The 27,281-nt window shown below is 37.0% G+C and overlaps 1 protein-coding gene across 1 annotated transcript; it reads right to left on the bottom strand.

Moving 5' to 3' along the window:
* Positions 1–563: 563 nt before the first annotated feature.
* On the bottom strand, positions 564–26,985 carry LOC103899289 (plectin-like). Its single transcript, XM_009279728.1, has 24 exons — positions 26,819–26,985; positions 26,589–26,682; positions 26,098–26,252; positions 24,756–25,218; positions 24,540–24,668; positions 24,269–24,346; positions 23,991–24,152; positions 23,786–23,890; positions 21,932–22,027; positions 20,449–20,574; positions 19,954–20,106; positions 19,547–19,701; positions 19,287–19,413; positions 17,953–18,136; positions 16,788–16,945; positions 16,278–16,456; positions 15,908–16,046; positions 14,783–14,976; positions 12,335–12,497; positions 11,568–11,651; positions 11,370–11,477; positions 10,499–10,597; positions 3,045–5,816; positions 564–2,480 (listed from the first exon to the last, which is right to left on the bottom strand). Exons 1-24 carry the CDS (start codon positions 26,983–26,985, stop codon positions 564–566), a joined length of 8,007 nt encoding a protein of 2,668 aa, XP_009278003.1.
* Between the last annotated feature and the right edge of the window lie 296 nt (positions 26,986–27,281).

Below are 27,281 nucleotides of genomic sequence, written 5' to 3'. Positions count from 1 at the left end.
TACGCATACGTGTTTACTGGACTGCAGATTTAACCCTTGTATACTTTATTGCCACTTTTGTAAAATAAATGATATCTGCAAACTGATTTGTAATATGAAATTAAGTATCAGGTCACATGAAATACTGCACTGTCTTCACTTGCAAAACGGGCAATCCCTTTCAATTTTTAATATAAGAATCCGATTCTTGTCTTGCCTAAATCTACCCATTTGGCACTAATGTCAACTTCACCAACTTCAGTATAACTTCTGATTTATGCTACCTACATGTAGATAATGTCAGACAAGGCCTTCAGGTAAAGACTGAACACATAGTCTGCATTTTGACATTATGAATCTGCCTAAGTTTATCTATAAATTTCAACTTCGTAACAAGTAATATCTAATTCCAGTTTTAGTGGTTTATACTAATTAGTGGTTTGTACTAATTAGTTTTACAGCAATTCATGATTACATTAGAAAACACCATTTATGATTTTCCATAAAGGCCATCATAGATCTTTTCCTTGACTTGAATGGGTTTTAAAGCAGGCCCCAAAATGAGTACTAATATCTTTGTTCCATTACGAATTATAGTAAAGACTGGAAATTCCCGTTTTCATGGGCTGAGCTGCTTCTAACAATCGCAGCCCAGTATGGCAATCAAAAACAGCTGTCTCTAAAGCTTCTTTGTAGGTCAACTTCTTCTTAGTTTTGGGGCATGTCAAAACTTTAACATACAATTTTTCATCTTTCATCTTTGTAGCTGTGACAGCATCAATAATACCATTCTTAATTGCATCTTCCATTGTTAATCTGGAATGAGACTTCGGATCTATCAATCCACCAGTCAAGTACTGATACTCTAGGCAGCGCATACCCATTTTTTTGTCTACGGCATTTACGTGCATAGCTTCAACAGCTGACATAACCGTGTTCTTTACAGGGTGAATGATCCCAGTAAAGATCAGTTCACACTGCTGGATTTGCTTGGCACAACCATCATCGATTAACTCCCTTTGCAAAGCTTCTGAAACACTGTACTTTTTCCCAGTAAACGGATCAATTATGCCTCCTGTGCTAACCTGAGCTTCAAGACACCGGAGGGCAGTAACTCTATCCACCAAGTTTTTGCGTGAGGCTTTTAAAACTGGAACTCTTTCATTGGTTTCAGAAAGCCAGAACCCTGCAATAGGACTGTTTAAATCTTTATTTGGCTGTGAAGTGCTAACTAAAATATCACCAAACTCATTAGCTGTGATTAAACCCTCCTTATATTTATTAACTAATGCTCTGCCAATTCTACCCTGATTTAAGGTCTCCTCAATATTAAACTGTACACCGGTTTTAAGATCTGTAAGCAAAAGAAAAGAATTCCCATCAGAGTCAAAACATGTGGACTCCTTCCAATCAAATTCCTGTTTGGAAAGCTCAAGATATGTAGCTTTATCAACACAATTTTTTTGATAAGCCTCATATGAAGTCATTTCAGCTCCTGTTTTGATGTCTACTACAGAAATTTTATGACTTTTCTCTGCTGATGGGCTGCTTATTTTCCTTTCACCAACTGGAAGCAGAAAGCATTTACTGCTTACACTGAACATACACATTTTCAGCAAATCACAGTAGTACATAGCTTTCCTGTTATTTGGATTGTGAAAACATTTTGCATTACTAGAAGGTTCATGCAAAAATTTTAAAATTGTGTTATTAAGCAAGCCAAGCTGCACGGCAGTTTCTGGAGGTACACGAACACTTCTTACAGGATCAATGACCCCCCCACTTGCAATTTGAGCCTCAAGGATATTTTTACCTTTTTGTCTTTCTAAGAGTCGAGCTTCCATAGCCTGATACACAGAGATCACTTTCCCAGAACAGCAATAGCCCAAAACAGCTTTCTCTGCCTCAAGCAGTCTACTCTTGAATTCATTATCTGCAAGCCCTCTAACAACTGAATCATCAACTGGGAATTTCTGACCTGTTGTGGGATCAATGATGAAACCGGTAGCTGCTTGGGCCTCTAAAAATGCTAATGCTAATGCTTTTCCTATGATTCTTCTCTTTGCTGCTAAAGCAAAAGAGAGTATCTCTTTGCTGGATTCTAGGTACAGCCCAGCTATAGCTGTAGGTTTACTTAAAAATTTTTCAAGACTTTTCTGCACCTCATCAATAGTTTTCTGCCCTGAAAGGAGCTGCTCAACCGTGAGCCTGTCTAAAAGTTTAACTTCGGTCAACTGTCTGGCAGTTACATCATGTCGGAGACCTTGAAATTTAATATCATCATATTCCTCTGTAAAATATTCCAACTGAGTAGCATCATCAACAGTTTTCAAAATCTCTTCCCCTAAGAAAGAGCTCATCTTTGCAAAGTCTTCTCTCCTAAACCCTTCGGATGTTTTGTATCCCTCAAACATTCTCTCTTCATTACCAAAAGTCTTGTCATTTTCTTGGTTTAATGTTGTGACTTCAACATGCATGCCATAGTGCTTGTTCTTCACTATCTGTAAATAGGAATTTTTTGACACAGTGAGAAATACATCTGCAGAATTATGCTGTACATAATTCACTCCTAAATCCTCCACCAAAGAAACAAAAGGGAGAACTTGAATGTAAGTCGGAAAGGAGAACTGCTACTACATTGGAGAGCAGAGAAATACAGATAGCCAGAGTTTTAAAGTGCATTTGCCATTTCAAATATTTATTCAGTAACAGGAATATGACTAGACTAAGCAACAGTAACTGTTGTTTGTTACTGTATGAACTTAGTGCCGTTAATCAAAACTTATTTTGTCCAATAGTGACAAATGGTGTATGTGAATTCCTATTTCCAATATAAACTTTTAAAATGTGTTTCTTAGATATTAACAAACCTGCTAAAAAGATCTAATTAAAAGCTTTTTGTGTCATGTAAGAATGAAGGGGTTCCCTTCACCAAGGCAAACATGAGAAACATTAGAGAAAATACAGAATAGTGATAAAGCATAATGAAAAACAAACAAACAAACAAAAAAATAGAGTAAAAACCAGCACTAGGAAGGCAAACCCTCACAAAACGTAGTGTGTACCTCCAAGGGATGCAGTTTTACCACTCCTAAATCATGTTTCATGTCTTCCCCATGTCTAATAGTTTGTCTGGAACTGCGTAGGTTCCTGTTTCTCAATTTGTCCCTTTCATATGTTCCAGGGATTTGGCTTGCTTTATCAAAAGTGATCTGGAACTGCGTACTTGTTTGAGAAACAAACTCTGTAAAAGATTGTGGGCTTGCATCTTCTTCTAGTGATTGGTTTATTCTTGACATCTGGAACTGCACCTCTCTCGGTATCGTATCATCAGCACTTACATACAATGTATTTTCTTCTATTTGACCAGATTTAAAACCTGATCTCTCCTGTTTCTGCCTTAACAAAGGTGAGCTAGGTTTTGCATGTGGAGGAAGCTGTTCAAATTCTCTAGCTGTGGTGTCACTCAGGTAATCGAAATCATTCCCTCTTCTCTCACAGCTCAATTTAAATCCAGAATCTTGGAGTTTATTATTTTGCTGAACTTCATTCTGAAACAAAAGAATCCTGTGTTCACTCTCCTTGACCTGCAGGTCCATTTTCTGTTTCAAGCTCTCAACCGTGCGCTTCTGCACTTCCAATTCTTCCTCAAGTTTCCTGCACTTCTGGTGATAGTCCATTTCAGCCTGCTTCCCTTGCTGCAGTTGTTCATGACATTTTTTAAGCCTTTCTTGCAGATCTTCCATTTGTAACTTGTACAACATGATGTTTTCCTCAGCCATATGCTTTTCCTGCTGAAGAGCAACACATTCTAGTTTTATGCCAGAAATGTCCTTTTCTGTGATGCTATGGGATTCCAGTAATTTTTCAACTTTCTTCCTAAATTCCTCTGCAGAGTGTTTAAACTTAATGGATTCTTCCTGAAACAGAATCATCTTCTTGCGTGCCATTTGTTCATCCAGAGTCTTCTGATGGAGTTCATCCTGTAATTTTTTTAATTTACTACTTAGCTCTTGTATATGAGCTTGCTGCAGTTGTATCTTCTGCTCATTCACTCTCTTCTCCATAGTTAGAGCATTCATTTGGGCATTTAGATTTTTAACTTCCCGGTCAATGGTTAGGGTGGAAGCACTTTGTTTATCACATTTTTGTTTATATTCACTAGCCAAGTCTTTTGTTTTTGCTAGATCAACTTCTAGGCTTTTGATTTTACATATGAATTCTTGCTCAATTATTGTTTGCTTGTGCAATTGTTCATTTGTTGTACGCAGTTGCTCTTTGAAACCATCTGCTAGAGCTTTTAATGCTTCATTTTTCCTCTGAATACTTTGTTTTTCTGCAGTCATCTTCTCTGATTCAGACTGAATTTGCGTCATCAGTAGTTTTGTTTCAGTATTCCATTTATTAAGGTCCTCTATCTTTCGTTTCAATGTTTCTGATACCTGATTACTTTTGGATAATTCATTCTTCAGCATCTGAATTTCCTGCTGGTTTTCTTTCTCTACTTTTGTTTTTTGAAGCAACTCTTCTTGAATTTTCTTATATTGGTCTTGAAGATTATTTGCTTCTCCTTTGCATGACTGTGTTCTGTGTTCAGCTGCCAGCTTCTCCTTTTGAAGAGAACTGATTTGTGAATTTAAATGTTTGATAGTGATTTCAGTTTTTGTCTGTGATCTAGTTAATTCCTCTACTTCTCTCTTTAGCTGTGTCTTTTCTTGCAGAACAGATTTCAGCTCCTCCTGATAGTTCATCTTAATTTGCTTAAGATCTATAGCTTCTTGCATCACCTCTTCAGCTTTATCTGTGGTTCTATGTAGCTGCTTGTCCAATTCTTTCAACTGCTGCAAATATCCCTGCTCTACTTGGTCTTTTTCCTCCAACTTAATTTTTAGGCATTTAAGTTCACTATTGACTTTATCTAGTTTTTCTTTTAATAAACGAGACTTTTCTTCTGTTGATGATTTCTGAAGCTCAATTTCATTCAGCTCATATTTCAGGTCTTTAATAGTTTTATCAGCTTTTTTGTTAGCAAGGGTTAGCTCATCTATCTTCTGTTTAAGCTCTTCTACTTTTTTGGCTTCTTGCTTCTTCTGGAAACTTGTAATTTCAGAATCAGTCCTACAATGGCTGCCTTGCCCAGCCGTGAAAGTTGGCAGGGAAGTTTCTCTAGTTACAGAGTACCTGCTTTCAACAACATTCCTTCTGGCTTCAGTTTTCTCTTTTTCTTGCAGCTTTATTTCTGATAGATTCCCTTTAAATTCAAGATCTTGTTCCATTTGCTTTATCAGTTTCATAAGTTTCTCCTCTCCTTCTGTTTTTTCCTTCAGCTCCTGCATTAAGATTTTTTTTTGTTGCTCTAAATCATGAAGATTAGTATCTTTTCTTCTTAGATGCTCTTCAAGGTTTCTTCTGGTAAAGGTGCTTTCTTCTATTTGATTTCGAAAAGCACGGAGGTTTTCTTCCAGTATACTTCTTTGAGTCTCTGCCTGAAAAATGAGCTGCCTTACACACTCCAACTCCTGCTCTGCATCTGCTTTCTCTTTCTCAATGCTCTCTAGATCTATACGACACTGCTTTGCCTCTTGCTCAGCCTTGGCCTTCTGAAGACAGATCTCTTCCATGTCCTTTTGCTGCTTCTTCCGCTCTTTTTCTGCAGCATCCCTCACTTTAGGGAGCTCCTGTTCCACTCGGAATTTTTGTTTCTTCATATCCTCCAACATCTCCTCAAGTGTTTTTACCTTTCCCATGAGTTTTCTGTTCTCATCAATTGTGCTGTTTTGCTGTGCCATTAGATCTGAATATGCCTCACGCACTGATGCTTCCTTATTCTTTAAAATCTGTAAAAGAACGAGATAAGTTGGAATGTACTTTTTGTAATACAGCATATGAAACATGTTAGGGTCTTTGAAAAGCAGAGTGGAAAATACTTACTCATATGTATATGGTATGTCCAGAAAGTAGGACGAGCAGTTCCCACCACCATCACCTTCTCTTGACACAGTAAGCTTCAGGAAGTTACCATTAGCCAAATATGAAACCCTTCATAAAGACATCCACAAAGCGAAGAAGTCCTGAAGCCTCTCACTTCAGTCAGATGCCTCTTAGCAGTAAGCAGCGTCAAACAACAGCTTGCATATGCTTTTTCTCCAAACAAATAGGCAGAGCAAACAGTAAGCCAAACACTATGTGCAAGAATTCCCGAGGAGAAAGTGGCCTACCATTTCTGGATCAGTTCAGTAAGAATCGGAAGAAGGATTTTATGCTTGCAAGCACAAATAACACAAGAGAAGTTTGGAAATCCCCTCCAAGAAAAGAAACCGTATCTAGAGCTAGAGCCAAGATGCATCAGCTCCAGAAAGAGAAGTATCTAAACGCGAGTACATCTATGCTCTGTAGTGTGCTCCACAGTCCCAATGCTTCTACTGGCTCAGCTGGGCGACTGGTAAGAGCACAGCTGCTCTGCAGTGTAGACACAGTTAGAAGTACAAACATGCTGATTAGGAAAATCCTAGTGAAAACCAGATGGCTAGTAGTCTCTGTATGTTGGCAGATGAAGGGACACTCTTATAAACAAGATGTGTATTCACCAGTAATAATATAGTTGAAACCATACATACCTTGTCTTCATTAGCACTATTATGGTATTAGTTACCAAATGTGAGCTAACATGAGGTAAGAACACACCTATATTCCTATGATCATACAAACATGGCATGAAGGGTAATTATAGCAACATTTTCAAATACACAAAACGTTGGTTTAGATCAAATTTACCAGATTTACTTGATTTTTCATATGATATATGAAACTTATTTCCTAAAAGGCTAATGCAAAGGCAACTTCTTCAGTTCCTCTCCATACTTCCCCTGTGTCACAATTTTGAACAGACCCCAAACGTTTAAACTGGTTTCTTATCAGATCTCCTTTTATGCTCCCACAGACACAAAATCTAACGTATTATGCCTGAAAACAAAGAACTAAAAACACAGGTACAGTCACAAACTACATCTTGTTAGCTTTCATTATTTCTAATCGACATGGCTGAGCATCAGCTGGGTGGAGAAAAGGATGGTAATTAGATAGTAATACAAAATAAAAATAAATTTGTAAGAACTTAAAAAATGTAAGCATCTCAAAATGGAAAGAAATTAATATCATTAGCATATTCATCGTTTAAAATACGTTCAATCAACTTTAAATCACTTGACCTTGACATATTTTGAGATTCAAATGTTGATTTAGATTGGTTTAGAATCATTCTTAAATTAACTGTTTCATTTTCATTGCATAAAAACTCTGGTACCTTAATAATAGTTGTGCTCCTTTTATCTTCTTTATCATTGTTTCTTTTTTTTTGCTTTTCTTTTTTTCCAAGTGAGGCTTTTTTCCCTCTTTTTTCACAGCGTGTTTTCTGGAGTTCAGTGGTTTTTCCAGGTACCTTTGTGCTATGACCCTTATCTCTACTGTCCATTTCTGCAACTAGCAATATATCTTTACATTTCTGACCCTGTTCTAACTTGTCTTCTCCACACCGCTTCTTCCCACTTATATTTATTTTGTCCAAACCACAAATTTTACCCTGTGATATTTTCTTCTCACTTACTTTCTCATCGTGACTCAAAAGCTGTTTTGCTAATCCATGTTCTGACAATGGAAAATAATCCTCCCCTCCAGAAATAATTTCTGAGAGGGCTACATTTGCATTTAAATCACCAGCATTTCCTAACAATTCCATACCTAAACTTGGATCACTCCGCACTGGTGACGCTTCAGAACCTAATGGATAAGATTCAGAGACTTTTGCTGCATACCGATTCTCTGAAATATTTCCTGAAGAAACAGCCAAAATTTCTTGCATTGTACTCTTGACTTCATTTGGATTTAAATTTGTTTTTTCTAGGATTTCATTTTCTGCCATGAAGTAACTTTTATCCAGAGATGCTCTGTGCAGTTTGTTTGTATCCCTTTCAACACCACCAGAAACGCCTGAATTGCTCACAAACTTTGTTTTTTCACTTCCATTTTGCGCTGCCAGCTCTCTGAAAGAGGATGCAACTTTCTCTAAAGGTGTTGCATCCCTTACACCTGAAAGAGAGTCACCTTTTTCACCACACACTTGAAACTCTCTGTCTTCAGAGTTTAAAGTATTATGGCTGTCACTTTTGGTAAAGCAATGTTCTCTACGCTGACATTCAAAATGAGTTCTTGGTGAAAAATGTTGCTGCTTGTGAGGGCTGATACCCAGGGCACGCTTTCCAGTTTTTGGAGTAACTTCATCTTTCTTCACTGTTAGCTCAAAATTAGTTTCTGCTTGCATCTCACATTCTTCCTTTGTTGGAACATCACTCCCTGCCTTTCTTGAACAATTTTTTCCTGTGGTTTTTTGTATCGTTTCCACTTCAGGCAACTTCTTTGATACTTCCTCTGTTTTCCGTCTCTCTCCATTAACAATTTGCTCATTTAACTTTTCACCAGGATCGTTATTCACACTCACACAGATCTCAGCTGAAACAAAACAATCTTTTCTACCATTTTCTTCTTCTTTACTTCGATTACCAAAACCCATTAAATTCTCTTGCTCTGTATGTAGCTCATTTTCTCTGTTGTCACTAATGCTACTTTCTTGACCACTGAAATTTAAAAATTGCTTTAATGTTCTAGCAGTTTTGATTTTATTGTATCTGTCTACATCTAATTTTCTTCTGTCAATTTCCAAGTCATTTTCTGTGTGTTTAGGTTTACTGGAAGAGTCATCTTTTTGCAAACATTCCACATCCATCATGCTTTCATTAGGTGTGTTTTCCTCTCTGAATTCAACAGATTCATTACATCCCAAACGCTGAAAGACTTCAGCTGACTTCACAGGTTGCTGGAGTTCACTCTCCTCTGGTAAGCTCTGAGCATGACAGCACATGGATTAAACTGAGATATCATGGAAAGGATGTTATTTTTTCCTTATTCTGTGCATTCTTAACACCATTACTGAGAGTTAGGAAGAAAGATTGGCATGGAAGGAAATCTTGGAACAATCACAGACTTCAGAGGTCTGATCCCGGCAGAAAAAAATTATCATTCCTCCTTTGAAAAGGATTATTCATTTTCTGATTTGCTACCCTGATTACAAAGAAAAAAACCATCAAATCATTTTGAGACTGGAAAGCCACTTAGGTTATCTTCAAACAAGCTATCAAAGATTTAGAAGGCTGCTGGAAGGTGGAGGAGGATGGAAGATGGGGGGTGTTTTGATTTCCAAAAATAAGTACTGGAGATTCAGAGCAGACTGAAACTCGAAAGAGTTTAAAAGATTCTCTTTGCTCTTGAAGAACATGAAGCTTATCGGCATTCACAGGTTTCTTGAACCTTGTTTCAATTCTTGTTGTTTCACTTTTTATCCTTGATACCATTAGCATTATTAGTCATACTAAAGCCTCAGTTATAATGGCTACTTATCAACAAGCATCTATTTCCATCCGTATGCTCCACCACTTCATGATGCACAAAGATACATGCTGTTAGTGTTACAGTTTGTCCAGAGGTATTCAATAGCAAGAAAAGCCAGTAAAGACAAAGCCAGCATCAGAATTACATAACATTTAAGAACTCCGATTTTTTTCTGTAATAACAACATTAAAATTTATACCCTTATGAGAGTGTTCTCCAATTTTACATAATTTATATAGGACTACAGTAAATACGGGCACAATTAATTACAGGACTACATTTAATATGGGCATTATTTTAGAGATATGCACTGTATAGATTAAACTAAAACACTGTCGTCCTTAAAGAATGACTATACAAACTCTTTCAGAGAGAAACATTTCCAAAGAAAGTGAAGAATTTAAAAGTATTTTTTTCTCAATTATTTGGAAGGTTGATTCTGCAGCAAGCATGTATTTTAAGTAATTTGTCTGCTCAATTTCAGGAACCTACTCTTGTTAATAAGATTCAATGCTAAGCATAAGTAAAAATCTGTTTGACCCCAAGGAATCAATACAGTAGAAAGGTAGAAGGAAAAAAAAAATCTAAACATGTCAAAGAAACTTAAGAAATTAATTAAGAGGGCATCGCATCTCCCTGTCTAAAGAACTCCCTTGTATGTCGTTAAGTGGACCAGAATGCATACTATGGAATATTAAGGCCTACACAGGGTATCAACAGTGCATGCACACTAAGTTTGCCCTTATCTTAATGTCTGCATTTATCCAAAACATCAAGCTCTAAAATACTGAAGTATTAATATGTACTGTATGTAACTACATCTCCATCAGAATTCAGTGAATCATATGATCCTTCTAGCTGGAAGAACTGGTAAAATGTATAGATGGTATAGGATTTTGCTTATCTGAATGCTAATGGTGTAATTTAACACTCCTACATTCCTGTAAAAAGTGCAGTATATAAGCAATTTTAGTCTTTCATATCTGCTGCTAACTTTGTGAATAATTCCAACAGGCATATTGCTCTTTGTTTGCCTAGCTGTTCTTTTTGCTTGGCCGGCTGCCAAGGGAAGACCTACCTCTTCCTCTTCCAGTCTTTTCAGAGAGTCACCTGCAAACTTAATGTATTGGGTCATCAAGGTCACTAAGGCAGTATAACGAGTCCGTAAATCCATGAACTGCAGAGAAAGGGGGAGGGGGGCAGAAGAGAGATGTAAACACTCCCATTAACTTTCAAAGAAGTGATAAACACTACTCTAGAACCTATCCCAATTTTGATTGCAAAATCCTGATCATGGAATCCAAAGTCCTAATTTTGATTCCAAAGTCCTAATTTTGATTCCAAAGTTGAATGCCATCAGCAGGGTGCACTTGCACAAATAAATCCTAAGGATCTATGAGGAGATCCATAAGGAGAAGAAACAGAAGACAATGTTTTGTCTTCACAGTCACTTGATTCTTCCCCCCTGTAAGAACAGGTTCTAAGAGGGACAAGCAGTGCTGGTCACTATTCCTCTCTCTAACAGTTAGCAGGGAGACAGATTTCTCTTTACCACCCAAATGAGGCTGATTTGCCTTGGAATCTGTCAAAAGTGTCCAGATCTGGTAAGTTTTACCATAGCAAAGATGAAAGCTCCCCCTGTTTACTGTGATCAAGATCCAGCCCAGAAGTAGTTCTAAACAGTTTTACTGAGGTACATTTCTCATAGAGTTTTTTATAATTTGGGGGACTTTTGTTCATCAACAGCAATATAGTGTCTCATTATCTAAATACTGCATAATGACCAATAGGATATTTATCACATCATCAATCTATAGAGAAAAAAAAAAAAATCTTGCTTGGGTTACCGTATTTCATCATTAATAAATCCTAAATCCCACACTTGTGTTTACTCTGTTTTAAGAAAGACTCAAAAAAACATGTTTTCCTGTCGTAAGAAATCCATTTACCTCTTGAATAATGAAGTCTGATGAGCTTTGCATTCTTCGGCGTTTCACTGGAGATTTTTGTTGGGAGTCAACCATAGCTCTGTAGGTCATAGTCTGCAACTCATAGTCCTGTAAAAGGAGAAAACACACAAAATGATCAGCATTCCACATGATACTGACACTAAAAAAAAGGATTCTAAGTATAATGTTATTTATTACCTTCACAGCAGCTGAGTATTGTTCTGAATACTTCTGGCATTCATCTATTTTGCTTTGTTTCATTTCAATCTCAGAAACCAGCATCTGTAAAATAGGAATCTACATTTTCATCTTAAAAGTGATTTTTGTTACTATTATTATTAGCATTTCTACTTTACCTAACATCATGAAATTTAAATAATATGCTCATTTCCATGTGTGTACAAGTAATTACATGCTCAAGCCCATGTCCTGGCTTTGTCAGGCTTACAGAAGTAGTGAAAAAACCCTCCCAGGTTTAATAGCTGGTGAGTGAACTTAAAAAGAAAATAAGAATATACCACTTCATGCATATAATTTGTTATTCTGTCTCTTATTTAAGCTGCATTTCCTTCTTGCAGGAGAGAGTTGTTGAGTTTAGCTCTGCCTCCATGAAAATATTTCTACGTCCATAACTACCAAGAGCAGTACTGAATAAAAAACGATGTGATAAGCAGAGTCCAGAATCGTAGGTACTCTCTAAGGTTTTGCTCTTCTTGCAGATTTGAAGACCAAAACAACCTGGTCTATAAAATGCCTATAATCAGTAAGTGATACATTAATGATGTTAGCTGCATTGTAAACATAAAAAACATAAAAGCTGGTGATTATTTGTAATTTTATAAGGGCTGAGGGACATAAGCACTTCCTATCAAGAAATAAGACTGACATGACTGGGTTCAAAAGATATTTTAATTCTTTTTCAGTCATTAGAGCAGTGCTTTCCTACAATGAAATCCCTTTCATACCTTATGTTGGTTCAGCTGTTTGGCCAATGCTTTGCTATTTTCAGGATGGGTTTCTTGAATCTTTCGCTGAGTATCTTCCACTTGTTGAATCCACGTGTCCAAAGAATTGTAAGTATCTTTGTAATACTTCAGAGATTTATTAATACCTTCTAAGTCACGCAACCTGATTTTATTTTAGAAGATATGCCAAAGGAAAGAAGATGAATATGAAAGATAAAAAGTACAACACTAAGCCAAATACAGTTTTAAAGGCTTCGGATGCCTTAGCTCTGCTATAGCTCACGTTATAAACATACTAAAATAACACTAACTAAACAGTAAATTAACTTCTCAAACATCAAGATTCCCAGCTTGAAGAAACCTTTTCATTTGTCATAAATGACACCCAGGAGAGATCCTACTACAGAAGAAATTCTGCATATATCCCTCATTAGTAAGCTAAACTGCTTGAAGCTCTGTGAGCACAGGAATGCCCAAGCAAGAGGGAGGGCTCTGCAACAGCAATTAATTCTGTTACAAGAAGTGAGAGTATTTCAAATGTGACCTATGTGAATCAAGAAAGGGAAGAGCTTACTGGAGGTTTAAGTCAAGTCCGCCATACTCTCTCTGTGCCTCCCACAAAACGACAGGAGTTACACTAAAACCAAAGCTTTTAAATATTCTAATGTGCGGCAACTGATCCTGTTGGGTAAGTCCATTTTTAAATCATGGTTTTGACCTGAAAAAAAGAGTGCTGTCTACTTCTTGAAAGTGGTTTCCATACTGACAATTTTTCTTTCGTGATCCTTATAGATCATGAAAAGATCATATAAATACAACTAATCCAAAACACCGCATGATTATGGATAAACATACTTATTTAACAACTTTTTATAGTCTGACTTGGAATTAATAGTTTGAGTCGTACTAGTGTTGTTCTCAAGATGCCAAAAGGAGACTGAAAAAGAGCAAGCAAAGGAAACAATATTGCTCAGGTTTCATACTTAAGCATGTTTTAAAGCTAATAACCATGAAAAAGAGAAAGGATCATGATAACTGCAGCCAATATTTGTACATACTTTTTGCATAATGATCATCAGTGTCAAGCTGTTAGGAAGCAGCAGAGTGAACATTTGCAGAAAGCAGCTTGTTTACAGCTACATGCTGCAACTACCACAATCTGTCCTATTTACACTAGAAGCCACTATTAACAGTCATTTTTCAGCATATTCTATTCAGGATATGGCCCTGTAAGGAGAGCATGTGGTTCATGTTTGCCCTCTGAAGAAATAAGGACACTTCAGTACCTCATAAAACTACTGTTTTATCATTTAAATTCTGCCACGCTACCAGATGATGAAAAATCTGAGGTGGATTTAAAGCTTGCAGTTCTGCAGTCGGCTTTAAATGAGTCAGCTTTTGCCCATCTCCCTTTTAACTTCTAGCAATATTAAACAGAGACAACTAAATTAGTTAATTACAAGTTAATAACTTCAGTATTACACCTGTACGGATATTTGCTCCTTAAAAAAGAAGGACAAAAATGTGAAAGGTTGTTGTGTGAAGTTTTACATGAAAAGCACTATCTTTGATGCTCTTGTTCAGATTATCTATAATGACAAACTGAAGTAGATTTTAAAGGAAATAAATTCACTCTGTAAAATACAGACTTCCTGAACTTGCCCATACTTTTTCCTTCAGTTTCTAGTTCTGTTTCCTTTCCATATAGGAAACAGTACTGTAGAGACTGAAAGAAAAATTATTTCCAGGAATGTCATGTCAGGACATCTCCTTCGGAATTACAGGTAGGTGTGTTCTGCTGTATCTGTATATCTGTGCAAGCATGTGCGTTTGAGTAACATTATCGTCATGACAGTAATACTGAAGGGCTGAATTTAGAGCAACATCTCAACTGGATATTGAGGCTACATGAAAACAGTTGCACGCCAAAAGAAAATACTGGCATTTCACCAAAAGTTATTGTGACAAAATTATCACAAAGTCAAAGGAAGCTAAGGACTTCCAGACTTAGCACTTAAGTCATTAAAAGCAAGTTAACATGAATCCAATCACAACTGATGAATCAGCTCACCAGTTTAGCCTGTCAGAACTAATTATGTGGAAAAACAGATGGTATTTCCAAAGGAGAGCAAGCCATTTCTGCATGCTTTTTTTGGAAAGAAAAAAAGACAATTTATCTCTACTGTGCCTCAGTAAGTTGTAAGTAAATAAAGTTTCTCTATCTTGTTAACCTTTTGGTGCTCAACAGTCACAGACATTTCCTGTGGAAAAATAAGACAATGATGTCAACAGCATAGAAAAGGTGAGAATCCTTGATGTAAGCACTTTCCACAAATAGTTCAGAAAACTATTCTGACCTATTTTAGCATTCAGTTCTGATCATTTTTCCTCAGAAACAACAACACCAGCAAAAAACATGAACAGATTATAATAAAAAGTTATACAAACCTATTTTCAATTTGAGAATGAATGTTTTGCCACCTCTCGGCTAACTGATCAACTTTTTCTTTATGCCAGTCAAAGTCAAGATCACGCTCCTTGTGCGTTTTAAACATTTGATCACTGATCATCTTTGCCTTCTGCAGTTCATCCTCTAAGGCATGGAACACTTGTCTTTTCTCATCTACTTCAGATCTCCATTGCTAGCATGTGATAAATGACAAATTGTAAATAACTCCTAAATTATGACACTATTTTATAAATGAATATTTTACATGACCAAAATGTATAAATGAATAAGTGAAAAATGTTTAAATGAATATTTTACTTCTGGTTGCTCAAACACTGGAATGGCACCAGAACGGGTCTGAAGCAACTAATTAGCTATGAACTGCAGAATAAGTCTAAGTAACAGCATCCCCCACAACACATACATCATAGAATCATAGAATCATAGAATCATTGAGGTTGGAAAAGACCTCTAAGATCATCGAGTCCAACCGTCAACCCAACACCACCATGCCCACTAAAAAACAGAGAGAGCAAATTAACATGCTTATCTTATAAACCACAGCTTTCAAAAAAAAAAATCCTTAGGTAGATGCCAATCATTCTATCTAACGAAAAAGCATTACTCATCATTTGCAATATTAAAATGAGGTATATACAGCACAGAAAAAACGCTGAACTTCAGTCTTACCCTTTCTCAAAGATATCTGCCAAACCTCCTAGGAAACCCTGATTAGTGTACCATAGCAGTAGCAGGAACGTTACTGTGGCCACATTTATATAAGGATATATTTATGTTACCTTAAGCATATGTTACCTTTTGAAGAGACAAAAAAAGTAAGTCTTACTGCAGCATTAACCCCTGCCACTCTTTGAAGTTCAGATACTGCAAGGCATTTCCTAACAGCTGGAATGTGCATGCAAACTATCCAATTCCTAATGCTCCAAAGCTGTCTTTTTTTCTTTTTTTTGAGATGTCAATCCTAATACAGACTTTCCTCCAAATACACAAGCCAACTTTTGATACACTATACAGTACAGCATAACTACGATAGGTGTTATAAGACAGATCATTTTCCTATTATTTTTTGATTTGCCCATGAAAAGGCACCAGCCAACTCTTACCTTTAATGTACCCATCAGATTTTCAATATTGTTTTTGTCAGCCGTTACTGCCTCTTCTTCACACAATTTAGTTTCATAGAGTTTTACTAACGATTCTGCTCCTTGGGTGTTCTTCAGCACCAAATTTACAGTTTTTAATCTGAAAAACATTAATCTCCTGTTAACTGAACCATCAATAACAACACTCAACACACTTGTGGTTTTCAGCCTTTTCATGTCATGGGGTACCCCTTTATAAAATGTTAAAATTATGTTAAGTCCCTTTTCCTTGATCAGTATTATTCATACCAGTATCTTTATATTTCTTTTTTTTTTTAAGAGAAAACTGTAAACTAAAAACATGTGTGATGGGAGATGGCCTATTACATACTTATCTATGTAAATGGAAGACATGGAATAAACTTGGTTCATGTTCTGAATAACAACATTGAGTTCAGAGCGCAGAGTAGGGACTGAAGGTGAACCAGCAGCTTGACTGAAAAACTCTTCGCATTTATCTGTGATGACTCCCAGGTCATCCTTCAGTCGATCCAGTTCTTTCTTCAGTTTCTGTAAAATGAAAGGTGATTGACAGTGCTTTTATCCTACATCAACCTCATGTATACTCTACATATCATTATCAGTACAGGTCTGCTCTCCTTTGCTTGTTTCACGTGGACACCATTAAAATTTTTTAAAAAGGAACATATGCGTAAGAGGGAAACTAACAGAGTCGCCATTTATTGGCATCTTTTTTTCTGACAAACACAAGCTTAATCTTTGACTCTTGTCTTTTCAAGGTGCACCGCAAACTTTCCTGGCTACACTCAAAACGTCTGGATATATTTGTTTCAAAAGAAAACTCTTTTCCTAGGTAAAACAGCCTTTCTCAAAGGCTCACCTCTTGCTCTGATATCCTAAACACACTTTCATGTAGATCATCCCTTTCCATTGGGGTTCGGATCTGCCGTATTAACCGCTCCTCACAACTCTCCAGCTGAAGTCTGATATTTCTGACTTCGGAGATATACAGATTGTAAATAGATTCTTCCTGCTCCTCTGTTGAAAGAAACAAGGCACATGTTAGCAAACAAAGCCATCACGTCATTTCCACCATGTCTTCTTATGAAACACTTTATAAAGTCACCATTCTACAGGTCTTTTCATGACTGGCTGAAATCCCATCAGTTTCCATTGGAATTTTGGCTATAAGGCAAATTTTAGGAACCTTTAAATTTTAGCTATTATTAGATCACCTCCTCACACGTGAAAAATTAGCATACATCTTTGACCATTCATCCCAGGCACAAGCATCACCACTCACGCAGACACTGCTAAACTCAGTGACTGAGTCTTTCAGTCAGATTGTATCAGGCACAATACTACAGTAAACCTCCAGGGCTTTTTTTTTTTGTTTTTTTTAAATCCTCTCTTTCAGACGCACAGGGCAACTCATCTTCCCTTAAGCATAGTGAACTACGCTAATGCAGTAATCAGCTTTGCACTACCGTATTTCTTTAAGTCATTAGCTACTTGACAGTAAATCAGAGCAGGTATTTTAAGCTTTCTGTTCTTACTGTACTTAAAAACAGAGGCAAGAGAGCAGTAACCACAGGCATTCTGTGGAGCTAGGAAAATATCTAGGACACTTTTCTTGCCTTAACAGGGTGAAAAAAGTTGTAATTCTGTTATGAACTCAACAAAGTAATCAAGTTGCATTTCCAACATTCAAAAACAAGGAAGGCATGACTAAACAGTGAGCTGCAGTGCACAGAACAAATTCTTGGGTGTAAAATTTTTTGTAGCGCTCTGTATATTAAGTAACACATCAATATTTCTACATAGCTTAATATATACAAAGTTAAAAAATCTTAGAGCTTCTGTACAATGTAATTGTGCACATTGTTAAAATGATGACTATTTGTTCAGAAGAACTGGGGCATTAACAATATTGCTATGATAAAATGGGTAATTCGCTAGAGCTTGTATTCAGGGAGACAAGTTTTATCAAGAACTACAATCTCTCTCGTGATGGCATCTTTCTACTCTTCTCAGCAAACTTTTACCTCTTTCTGCAGATTTCAGAAGCTCTTGATAGTATTGCTTGCAAACACTAACTTCCCTTTCCAGCTGTGCTGTATCGGAGCTTGTAAAGATTTTGGACTCCTGGCTATCTTCCACAAAATCATCAAAGCGGGACTGCAAATTGCTTAGAACCTGCTGATGTTCACCTGGCAACATCGTCTTTATCTGCAACAGATCATAAACCCAAGGCACGGTCAGCAATGATGCATCACTCACACAGTTCCCTGTAATGCTTTTTATCAAAAAGCAATATTGACCAATTACTAAGATGGTAAAGTCAAAGAATCGAGGTTCTGAAAGCTTGCTGTTCCTGGGCTGGAGTCCACTTGACAGGTATCAGCATAACAGCTGATAGTTTACACTCACTATAAAATCCTTTTCCATCTTTAATGCCAGTAATGGGCTATGTTAAGACAATCCTACATCAGACACCATTTCTCCATCTAATGCCATGTAGCAACAAACAGGAAGCCAGAAAGAGTCATAGAAGTAGGGGCACTTCAAGAATTATCTCAGATTCCTTCTTTTCAACAGCAACAGTGGGAAATTAGGAGTAAAAATGTTGTTTTGGGTATTACAAATATTATTGCAACAGTTTGTAGATAGACATACACCAATGTTGTGTAATAAACGATTATATTAAATAGTGTTACGCTATACATCTAACACTGTGTAATTCTGTGATCTCACACACTGTTTTAGCCAGACAGAATAGTATTTTGATCTATATCACTATTTCATTTCTGACAAATTGATCCTAATTAGCTATTTATCATTTCAAGTTACAGACATGTATAAGAATGAAAAAAAGCACTAAGGAGGAATGAGTGTTCAGCTGCCTTCAACTTAAAAGACTAAATGTCGCTTCACAGTTGTTCCATTGTTAGTAAGAAGTTGCAGCCATAAGGAAATAATGGGGGTTTTCATGAAGATTAACCTTAGCCTAATGAAGCAAATCTTCAACATAAATGCAGAAAGGTAGACTCTTCCAGAACAAAATTCAGATTTAGTCACTGTTCAATTGCTTGAGAGATCCTCCCTCTGACCACAGGAGACTAGAGAGATTAGCACAATAAGGCTAACAGGTAGTTTTCATAATACAACCTCTCTGCTCCTTCCCCAAATGCATGTGTGTAAAGTCTACTCAGATCAAGGCAGAACGTTGCACGGTGGTAACCAGCATGGCCACTGCCAGCTATTCCCACAAGGAAGATGAAGACTGCTGCAAATTGTTGCTTATACAATATTTCTGGGAAGTGTATCCTATGACTTCCCAGCAAATGGCTAAGAGGCCCTTGCTAGACATAGCACATACCGAGGCAACATTGCCAGCTCGAACAGCTTCAATTTCGTTTGTCAGGTAATGCCAGGACACCACACTCTTCATGTTTACATGTGACTCATGCCAAAGGGCCAGAACATTCTGAAATTGCTGTTCAATCCTGAAACATAAAATGACTCCAACTTTAGATCAAAGTAACACATGAAAAGGGAAAAAAAGTTAGACGTTATTTTAACCCAAGCTTCATATAAATGGATTTTAAAAGAAAATGGGTGTTTCTGTTTTGTCCCTACCTGTTGGCTGTATCTATTGCTTCTTTGTTTGGTGGAGGAACTGTAAAGCATACAGATGGAACCATGGCCTCATTACCACTCGGGCTAATGACTTTCCATTTAGCACGATGGGAGTTGTTTGCTAATACACACTCATCATCTTTGTAAATAGTTATCTAGTATTAACAGAAAAGCAGAATAATTTAATGAGCTAAGCATTACAAAATACTTTTACAAAGCACTTCTGCAAATGGTGCCAACAAATAAGCAACAGAACAACAAAAACAATGTTCAACACAAGGATTTGCTCTTGTTTAATAGGGTGGAAGAAATTTAGAGCCTAGTGTTCTCCAGGAACATGGTAATTAATGAAACTTCAGCTGAATTCTCACGTCTGTAATTGATTTGAGGAAATTCAAGTTTCTAACCTCAATTTGTCTATAGTCACAGATGGCTTTAATTGGGATGGATGTTTTGAGTATACAGTCAGGGTTCCTTGGCTTCAGCTGAATTATTGCCTTTGCTCTCCCCACAAGGCCTGCTACTGTGCTCTTATACTGCAAGAGTTGTTCTTTTTCTTCCTAAAACAGTTAAGAAAAGAACACGTCATAAGAGATGGCCAGAATACAGTGCTGCTTCTTTGATCCTGTTCAGCTTTTCTTTTCCTGACTTATTTTACTGTGTTCCTTAAAAGTAACACATTTTACAAGAACAAAGTATCTTTCTGAAGTCACTGGTTTCCCACAACATCTGGTATTGTAAAGATGAAGAAATAAATAATGATAAGTTCTAAAAAACAAATCTTCTTTTTGTATTCCTTCACTTCAAAGGAGTAGTTTTAACACACGTATTTTATATCCAACTATATCTACACATTTCTTGTTTAATTGTAACCCACGTTAATGGGATCCTTGAATTCTTACCATAGACTCCTGGACAAGGTCTTCCAGCCTATGAAGGCTGCTTGATCTATCACAACTGTATTTTCGGTATATGGTATCTTTCAAATTCTTTAAATATTCCATGGCTTCTTTGGCATCACTGAAAAACTAGGATGAGATAAATATCCGGGTTATTTTTAAACAACCTAAAAAGTATATGAACAGCTACACTATGAAGCTTTCTTTAAGTGCTGTCTTTTTAAAAATAATCTTTTCTAGTAGCTTGAAGTGACCACTGTACCACACAACACTATTCGTGATCTCATGTCTAAATGCACTGTTCAAGAAGGCACACATTGTAACACCCGTTATTCTTGGTACAAATTAATTGTACCTACATGCAAAATTAATTCAGCAGTTATTGAACTTTAGTTAATTACTGTTCCTGCAATGGAAAAATTTTCTGAAATGATTCTTGCTTCCCTTGGAATTACAACTACTTTCATATATAAAGAACACAAAACCTACAAACTGTAGCAAACTAGCTGCAAACTTCAGCAAGCACACTGGAGCAAACATTTTGTGCAGGAGGGGAAGTGAGCTGCCACACTTGGCAGTTCTGCGTGGGCATCTGCACCTCCAAACTAGGGTCCTGGTTAAACACGACTGGGAAGGGAAATGTCCTGTGATAATCCTCACCCCATTCTGCCCCTGAAACCTCAATTCTCAAATCCAGAATTCCCATTTCTTCCCCCTACCACTAGGAGCCCAAATCGCTCAACTTTGTCTTCTCCAGTGTCCATTTCCTAACTTTGGGCTCTCACTTTCTCAGTCCGAAGGCATCTCATCCCAACATCACCCCCCTTCCCCTTCAGCCACCCAGCCCAGAAGACACTAAGGACTAATCTTTATAATTTAAATATAAAAAAAGAGTAGATTTTTTTTTTAAAACCAAAAACTCTTAAATCTTCGATCCTCGTGCATGTAACTGAGAAACCCTGAAATCTTCGATCCTCATGCATGTAACTGAGTACTGCATCATCTGCTGAGTACGTAAATGGGTGATAATCAGAAAGGTGTTTCACTGGACATGTCTGCTGTCAGGGTGTTCTCTGCTCCGTTTATTATTAATGCTGTATGTTCCATTTCTATTTGGGTAGTCCTGAAAAAAACACCTAGAATATGTTCTCCCTTGGCCATCATTAACTACCCTCCACTCTACATCATCCGCAAAAGCTGTATTGATGGCAGCTGTGTATGACAGGGAGAGAACACGGCTTCGTTCTCAGTCTCTACTTGCAGCTGTGGCACTCTGAAAAAACGTCAGGCCAGATCTTCATCTGCTGTGAACTGATATAACTGTAGTGAAGACAATGCAGGTGTGGTAACACTGTGGGAGCCTGGCTCATCATCTAATGACTGCACATGACAAATGTCAATTCTACAACTACTGTGAGAGAGCAAGTAGCACTTTCACTGCAACTTTTTTACTATGGTCCTAACTTAAAACATTTCACATTCTTACCTCAAAATATGCAGCATTTTCTCTCAAATGTTGTTCAACACAGTGACAGAGCTGAAGAATCCAGCTCCACTGTGTCTGCATTGCAGCTCTATAGGCCTTTAAAGGAGACAAAGATTTTACAAAAGGAAATGAAAATTAAAAACGTGCATACGTTTCCAGAATTTAGGAAACATGAAAGTAATGTAGCAAACACAAGCATCCTCCTCACCCAGGAAAAGCAAGCTGCAGCAAGGAAAATTCCAATTAGACGTGAGAAAAATCCTGTTGCTACAGCATAGTCAAACATCAGAAAACTTTCCCAAAGAAGCTGTGAAATCGCCACATCCTCGGGCACGTTCAGAATTCAGCCAAACAACGCCCTGACACTGCTTTAAGCAGGGTCTGGACTACATCTCCTGAGGTTCCTCCAGCCTAAGCTAGTCTATGATTCTGTGGCTCTATTTACTCATTCAAAATAGCTGGATTCTCCCTTGGATACAAATCAGATATTAAAGTAACACTGAATGCACAATAAAAATAAATAATCAGGACTCGCTGCAATGTATAATTTTGTGTTAACAGTTACATGGGAATTTAAAGAATGTAACCCTGCTGGAACGATGCCTCCTATATGTCTGCACGGTGCTGCCGCTAGAGATGCATTGCATGAGTGTTCACCAGCAGAGGGTACTCTTGCCTTTGTGAAATCAGCCAAGTGTCTCAATTTTTCAATTCCGTATGCTTCTCGGGGAATTCAAAAGAGTTTTTCCATTGGCTTCAATGAATTTCAAACTCATGCATTAATGCACAGATTCTTCTGTAGAAAAGGCATAAATTTCCTTTTTTTTTTTCTTTTTAAATGTCCCAATATAGCATTATTGCAGACATCATAACCTGCATAGTCATCTTCACTGCGATGGCCTGGTTACATAATATGTGTCTTTAATATATTCATATATTAAGTATATTACACTGATAAGAACCCATTAGAGCAGCATATACTTTTAAAGAATAGAATTCCCCACATTACATTAAAAGTCATTTATTATTCAAAGCAAACATCATGAGAAGGAAGGAAGGGTGGAGTTTTCTTTGTTTCCAATTTATCCAAACTCACTGAGCTGAAGAACCATAAAAATCCATCCTACCTGACTGTTTTTTCATTCTTATATAGTAAAACAGCTTTTTATTGTTTCCATTTTTACCACCCACTGTCTATATTTACTCTTTTTTTGAAGATCTACAGGGAAAAGCGTTTTACATTCTCCTTTGGAAACTTGTTATGATCATACAACAGCTACAATAAATTTTCTGTAAACCGTTTACCTATAATGCAGAGCTTGATTCAAGCCTGAAGTAAATTACATCACCTGGTCAGATTTTTAACATCCAAACAAGTTTCATAATTCACTGACAAATAAGTTATGAAACCAACCCTAAACCATAGTAGGAACCTGTAAGTGACTAGAAAAGCTCTACTGAAACCTCTTCCAATCCAACAGGAGAGAAACCACATAAGGACTGTTCTGTGCCCTCAGTTTGCCAACGCAATTTGTAACAATAACTCTAGAAGCTGCATGCATGACCAGAAACGTCTGTACAGACCAACTCTGGAAATTCTAATTTTAGACTTTAGGGGGATTTTATCTAAGCAATCCAAGACGTAACCATAACTTTACAGAAGTGTTTTTACTTTTTGGACACTGGAAGACAGAGACAACAGAGATGCTCAAGAGGGAAAAAAAGGCCCCATTATTCAGAGTCTTGTTGTTTAATTTCCTACGAGTTAGCACTTCCCTTCTTTTCCCCCAACATCTAAGGTCTATTAAATGACAAAACTATTTTCTTGTTTGTGTGCTGTTTTTACTAACTTACCTCAATGGTTAGCCTGGCTGGGTGATTTTCAAGAAGCAATTGCTCAGCTATTTCTTGTACTGATTTCATAACTTCTTCTTTTTGATCAAGTTCTCTCATTAATTCCTTTTTTCCAGACAAAAAAAAGACAGAAATGTTTTAGAAATCTCTTAAATTCTTAAAGATTATTTAATTATTCCCTCTGGATTATACTAGCAATACATACTGCATGGTATTCCTTTTTTCTTGTTATATTGGGGTTTCTTTCACTCCAGTCATATGCAACCTCTTCCTCCTCTTTTTCATTCAGCCATATCAGCTCTCTAGTAGCACGAGATACAAAATTGTGAAGAGTATCTAGATGCCTTTCCTGATTTCTCGATGTGTTCTTTATTAAAAAGAAAAAAAAAAAAGGATTTACCAAAATCAGAATTTAAAGCTCATCCCTTATCAAAGATGATGTACACTGAAAAGCTGAACATCAAAGAAGTATGACAAACTTACCAAGAGTTTTGAATACTGACTCTCCAGTTTGTGCAATTTTTCTGCATAACTGAGTTTAAGAGGGGCAGTCATTTGGATCTGTATTTGTATATGAGGTCAAAAGACAATAAAAAGGTTAGATATGTTAAACCATTAGATTTCACGATATGTCATCTAGAGATCAGAAGTAACTAAGACTATGAAACCCAAACACAGTTCTAGAATTCAACAATTAGTCTACGGGTCTCCCAGTAAGAAAGTAACCAAAGAAATAACAAATATGGTGCTGTACCTCACTGATTTTAGCTTCTTTAAGGCTGGATTCAAATTCCTCAATAGCTTTGTGGACATTTTTGTGATTTTCTAAATGGCTTTCAACACTTGGTAAATCTGAACCCCATTCTGCTCGATCAAGTTGCACCTTACAAACAAGAAGGAAAAATTAGCCAAGATCTACAAGGAGTAAACGTAATAATTAGAAGCGGACTGTTTCTGTAAAGATTGCTACCTGCATTTCTTCCACCCAGCTCAATAGGTCCTGGACAAATTTCATGTTCACCTCTTCTTCTGTTAAATTCTGATCCACAAAAGCTGATTTCATACGAGGTTTTCTGATTTGCATCAGTTTGAGTGTTTGCAGAGTCCCACTCTCTACTCCTGTCACGTAGCTTTGAATTAACCGTGGTGGGATGCCTGGTGTGTAAGCGGGAGTGATAGTTGGTGTCAGTCTGGAAGTAAGACCTGATGAAAGGCCAGATGTCAAGCTGGAAGAAGTCAAAGTAGGTGTTAAACCTTGGGTCATTGCAGCATTTAATTCAGGGGTTAGGTTTGCTGTAAATCCTGAGTTTAAGCTTTCGGTTATTCCTGATATCATCAGCTTTGTCTGCTCTGTTGTCAGTGCATGCCCCTTGTTGTACACAGAAGAACATTCGGTCCGTATGGCCATCAGTTCATCACGAAGTTTTGCAACTCTATTAAAATAAAAGAAAATAAATAAATAAATAAAAATAATTTCAATGGATGCTTATGATTAAGGTTTATCATGCTGAACTGAATAGCAGTATTAATTCACATGATCTCTTACACTTTAGTTGTTCGTAAATATTTATAAATAAGCATTTATATCAGAAAGTATACGGTATGTCAGCTTATACTTCTATAAATACAGATAAGAGATGCAGAAATCAGGCAATGACCAGAAAATCAGCATGGTATGGGCACTAGCATGCACCATACACAATTCCAGGGAACAATCAGCAAAGCAGAAATCTTACAAGGTACTACATGTTGCAGTAGATCAAACACTTGCAGTTCACTGCCAAGGAGCTGTTATGTCCTTGATCTCACCCAGTCCAGGATGAATCCTGCAAAACTTTGGAGTTTCTTCATAACATTGAATTATGCCATTTAAATGCATCTTTCTACTAAGACTGTACACGCTGCCATATATAAGCTAATGTTACTCCACTTATTACCTCTTAAGACATCTACAGCTATCACCAGAAATCTCACCTCCATTTTTAAAATCAAAGTTAGTGAATTCTAAAAGCATTTTAGGTGCAATAAAACAAGCTAACATCTTTACACTCAGATATCTAGTAAACATTAAACACTTAAGTCATCTTCTGGTGAATGACTTCATTTTCACAAATGACTACAAACATCTCTTGTCTTCAACAACGTTTGTGGGCAATGTACCCACTAGAATACCTGATAATCTTTATTTGGGTGCCCAGTGACAGATTGAGAAGTTTATCCATAGACATAAAGATTTGAAAATGTTGTCCATAATGGGTATCCATATTTGGGACATTTATTTATTCATAAAAATACACTGTAAAATAAAGTACCTTTGCACAAGCTGGTCTGCCTGATAGTATTTTCCATCAATAAGAATTTGGGCATCAATCACTTGCTGGCGGAGAAGGTTCTCGGATTCGAGAAGATACCCAGCTATCTCTGCTTCATGTTGGAACTGGAGCCCTGACTCTAATCGCTTGGTGTCCTGAATAAATAAGAGAAAGCCATTAAGCCCTGCAGCTAAATCGAAGAGAAATGAGCTGTAAGAAATCCTAATTTTTCTGTTAAAACTTCTTCTGATCTTGAAACAATTGTGAAGCATTTTATCTAACTACTGACAAAAAAATCTAAGAGAACTCACTCTAGGCAATTTTTGGTATTTTCTTGAAGAAATGCTAAATTAAAAGTAACAGGAAGATGAAAATAAAAGTAGCAGCTATTACATATGCACTCAAAAATCCTAAAGAATTTTTTTTTTAAGTAGCCATTCCACTGCAGTAAGTTCATGAACACAGACAAGTAAAATCACCGACTGACTTACAGCCTGCAGAGCATTCCGGGCAAGTATTAGTTTGTCCTCACAGCTCCGGCTGTCCCGCTGAATTCTGTTTGCAATCTGCTGCAGCATTTCCAACCTAGGTGATGCCAGAGCATTTCAGAAAAATAAAAACGTATTAATGTTATTTATATTTACTAGACATGTTGCATGACTTTAAAAAAACCCAAACAAACAACATCTAACACAAAGCACAAATACATATGCCAAGTTACCTGTTTCCTTCTAAGGTGCCATTACCAAAGCTTATACAAGATTTAATCAGTGTGGGACCACAATTAACAGAAAGGAAATTCTCGTTAGAGTCAATGCTGGTTCGAGCACTAGTACTGTTGCTAAACAGTGAATCACTGCTATGATAGCTATAACTACTGCTATTCATTTTTACATCCAGAGCACGGTCCTTCTGGCTGTTTACATTTGCTGAAAAATGAAAAGATAAAACTCCTACAAAATGTACAGCTTCTAGGGATGAAATTTCACTACTGGCTTTTGAAACACCTAGCACTCCTCCTTTAAATAGGCTTCAGTATGCATATTCAAAACCCAGCAATTAATATTCTGCCAGCTCTTCAAAGGATTTTACCTGGGGCTATGTACGCTACGTTGCTTTTGGCTTCCCTACCTTGCTATAAAGCTTTGCAAGTACAGACTAGGCAGCAACAGTAGGGCGTCTCT

Source organism: Aptenodytes forsteri, unplaced genomic scaffold (genome assembly GCF_000699145.1).
Source record: "Aptenodytes forsteri isolate BGI_AS27 unplaced genomic scaffold, ASM69914v1 Scaffold115, whole genome shotgun sequence".
In the NCBI taxonomy this organism is placed as follows: domain Eukaryota; kingdom Metazoa; phylum Chordata; class Aves; order Sphenisciformes; family Spheniscidae; genus Aptenodytes; species Aptenodytes forsteri.
Note: the sequence above shows the minus strand (reverse complement) of the source record. Positions and strands in the feature narration are given on the sequence as shown.

Excerpts from the sequence above, each read along its gene's own strand:
- LOC103899289 (XM_009279728.1), bottom strand. The coding sequence starts at position 26,985 with ATGAATAGCAGTAGTTATAGCTATCATAGCAGTGATTCACTGTTTAGC. Across the intron at positions 23,891-23,990 it reads GAAAAAAGGAATACCATGCA|GAATTAATGAGAGAACTTGA; the intron begins GTATGTATTGCT and ends TCTGGAAAAAAG. Across the intron at positions 11,478-11,567 it reads AATACTCAGCTGCTGTGAAG|GACTATGAGTTGCAGACTAT; the intron begins GTAATAAATAAC and ends CTCCTTTTACAG.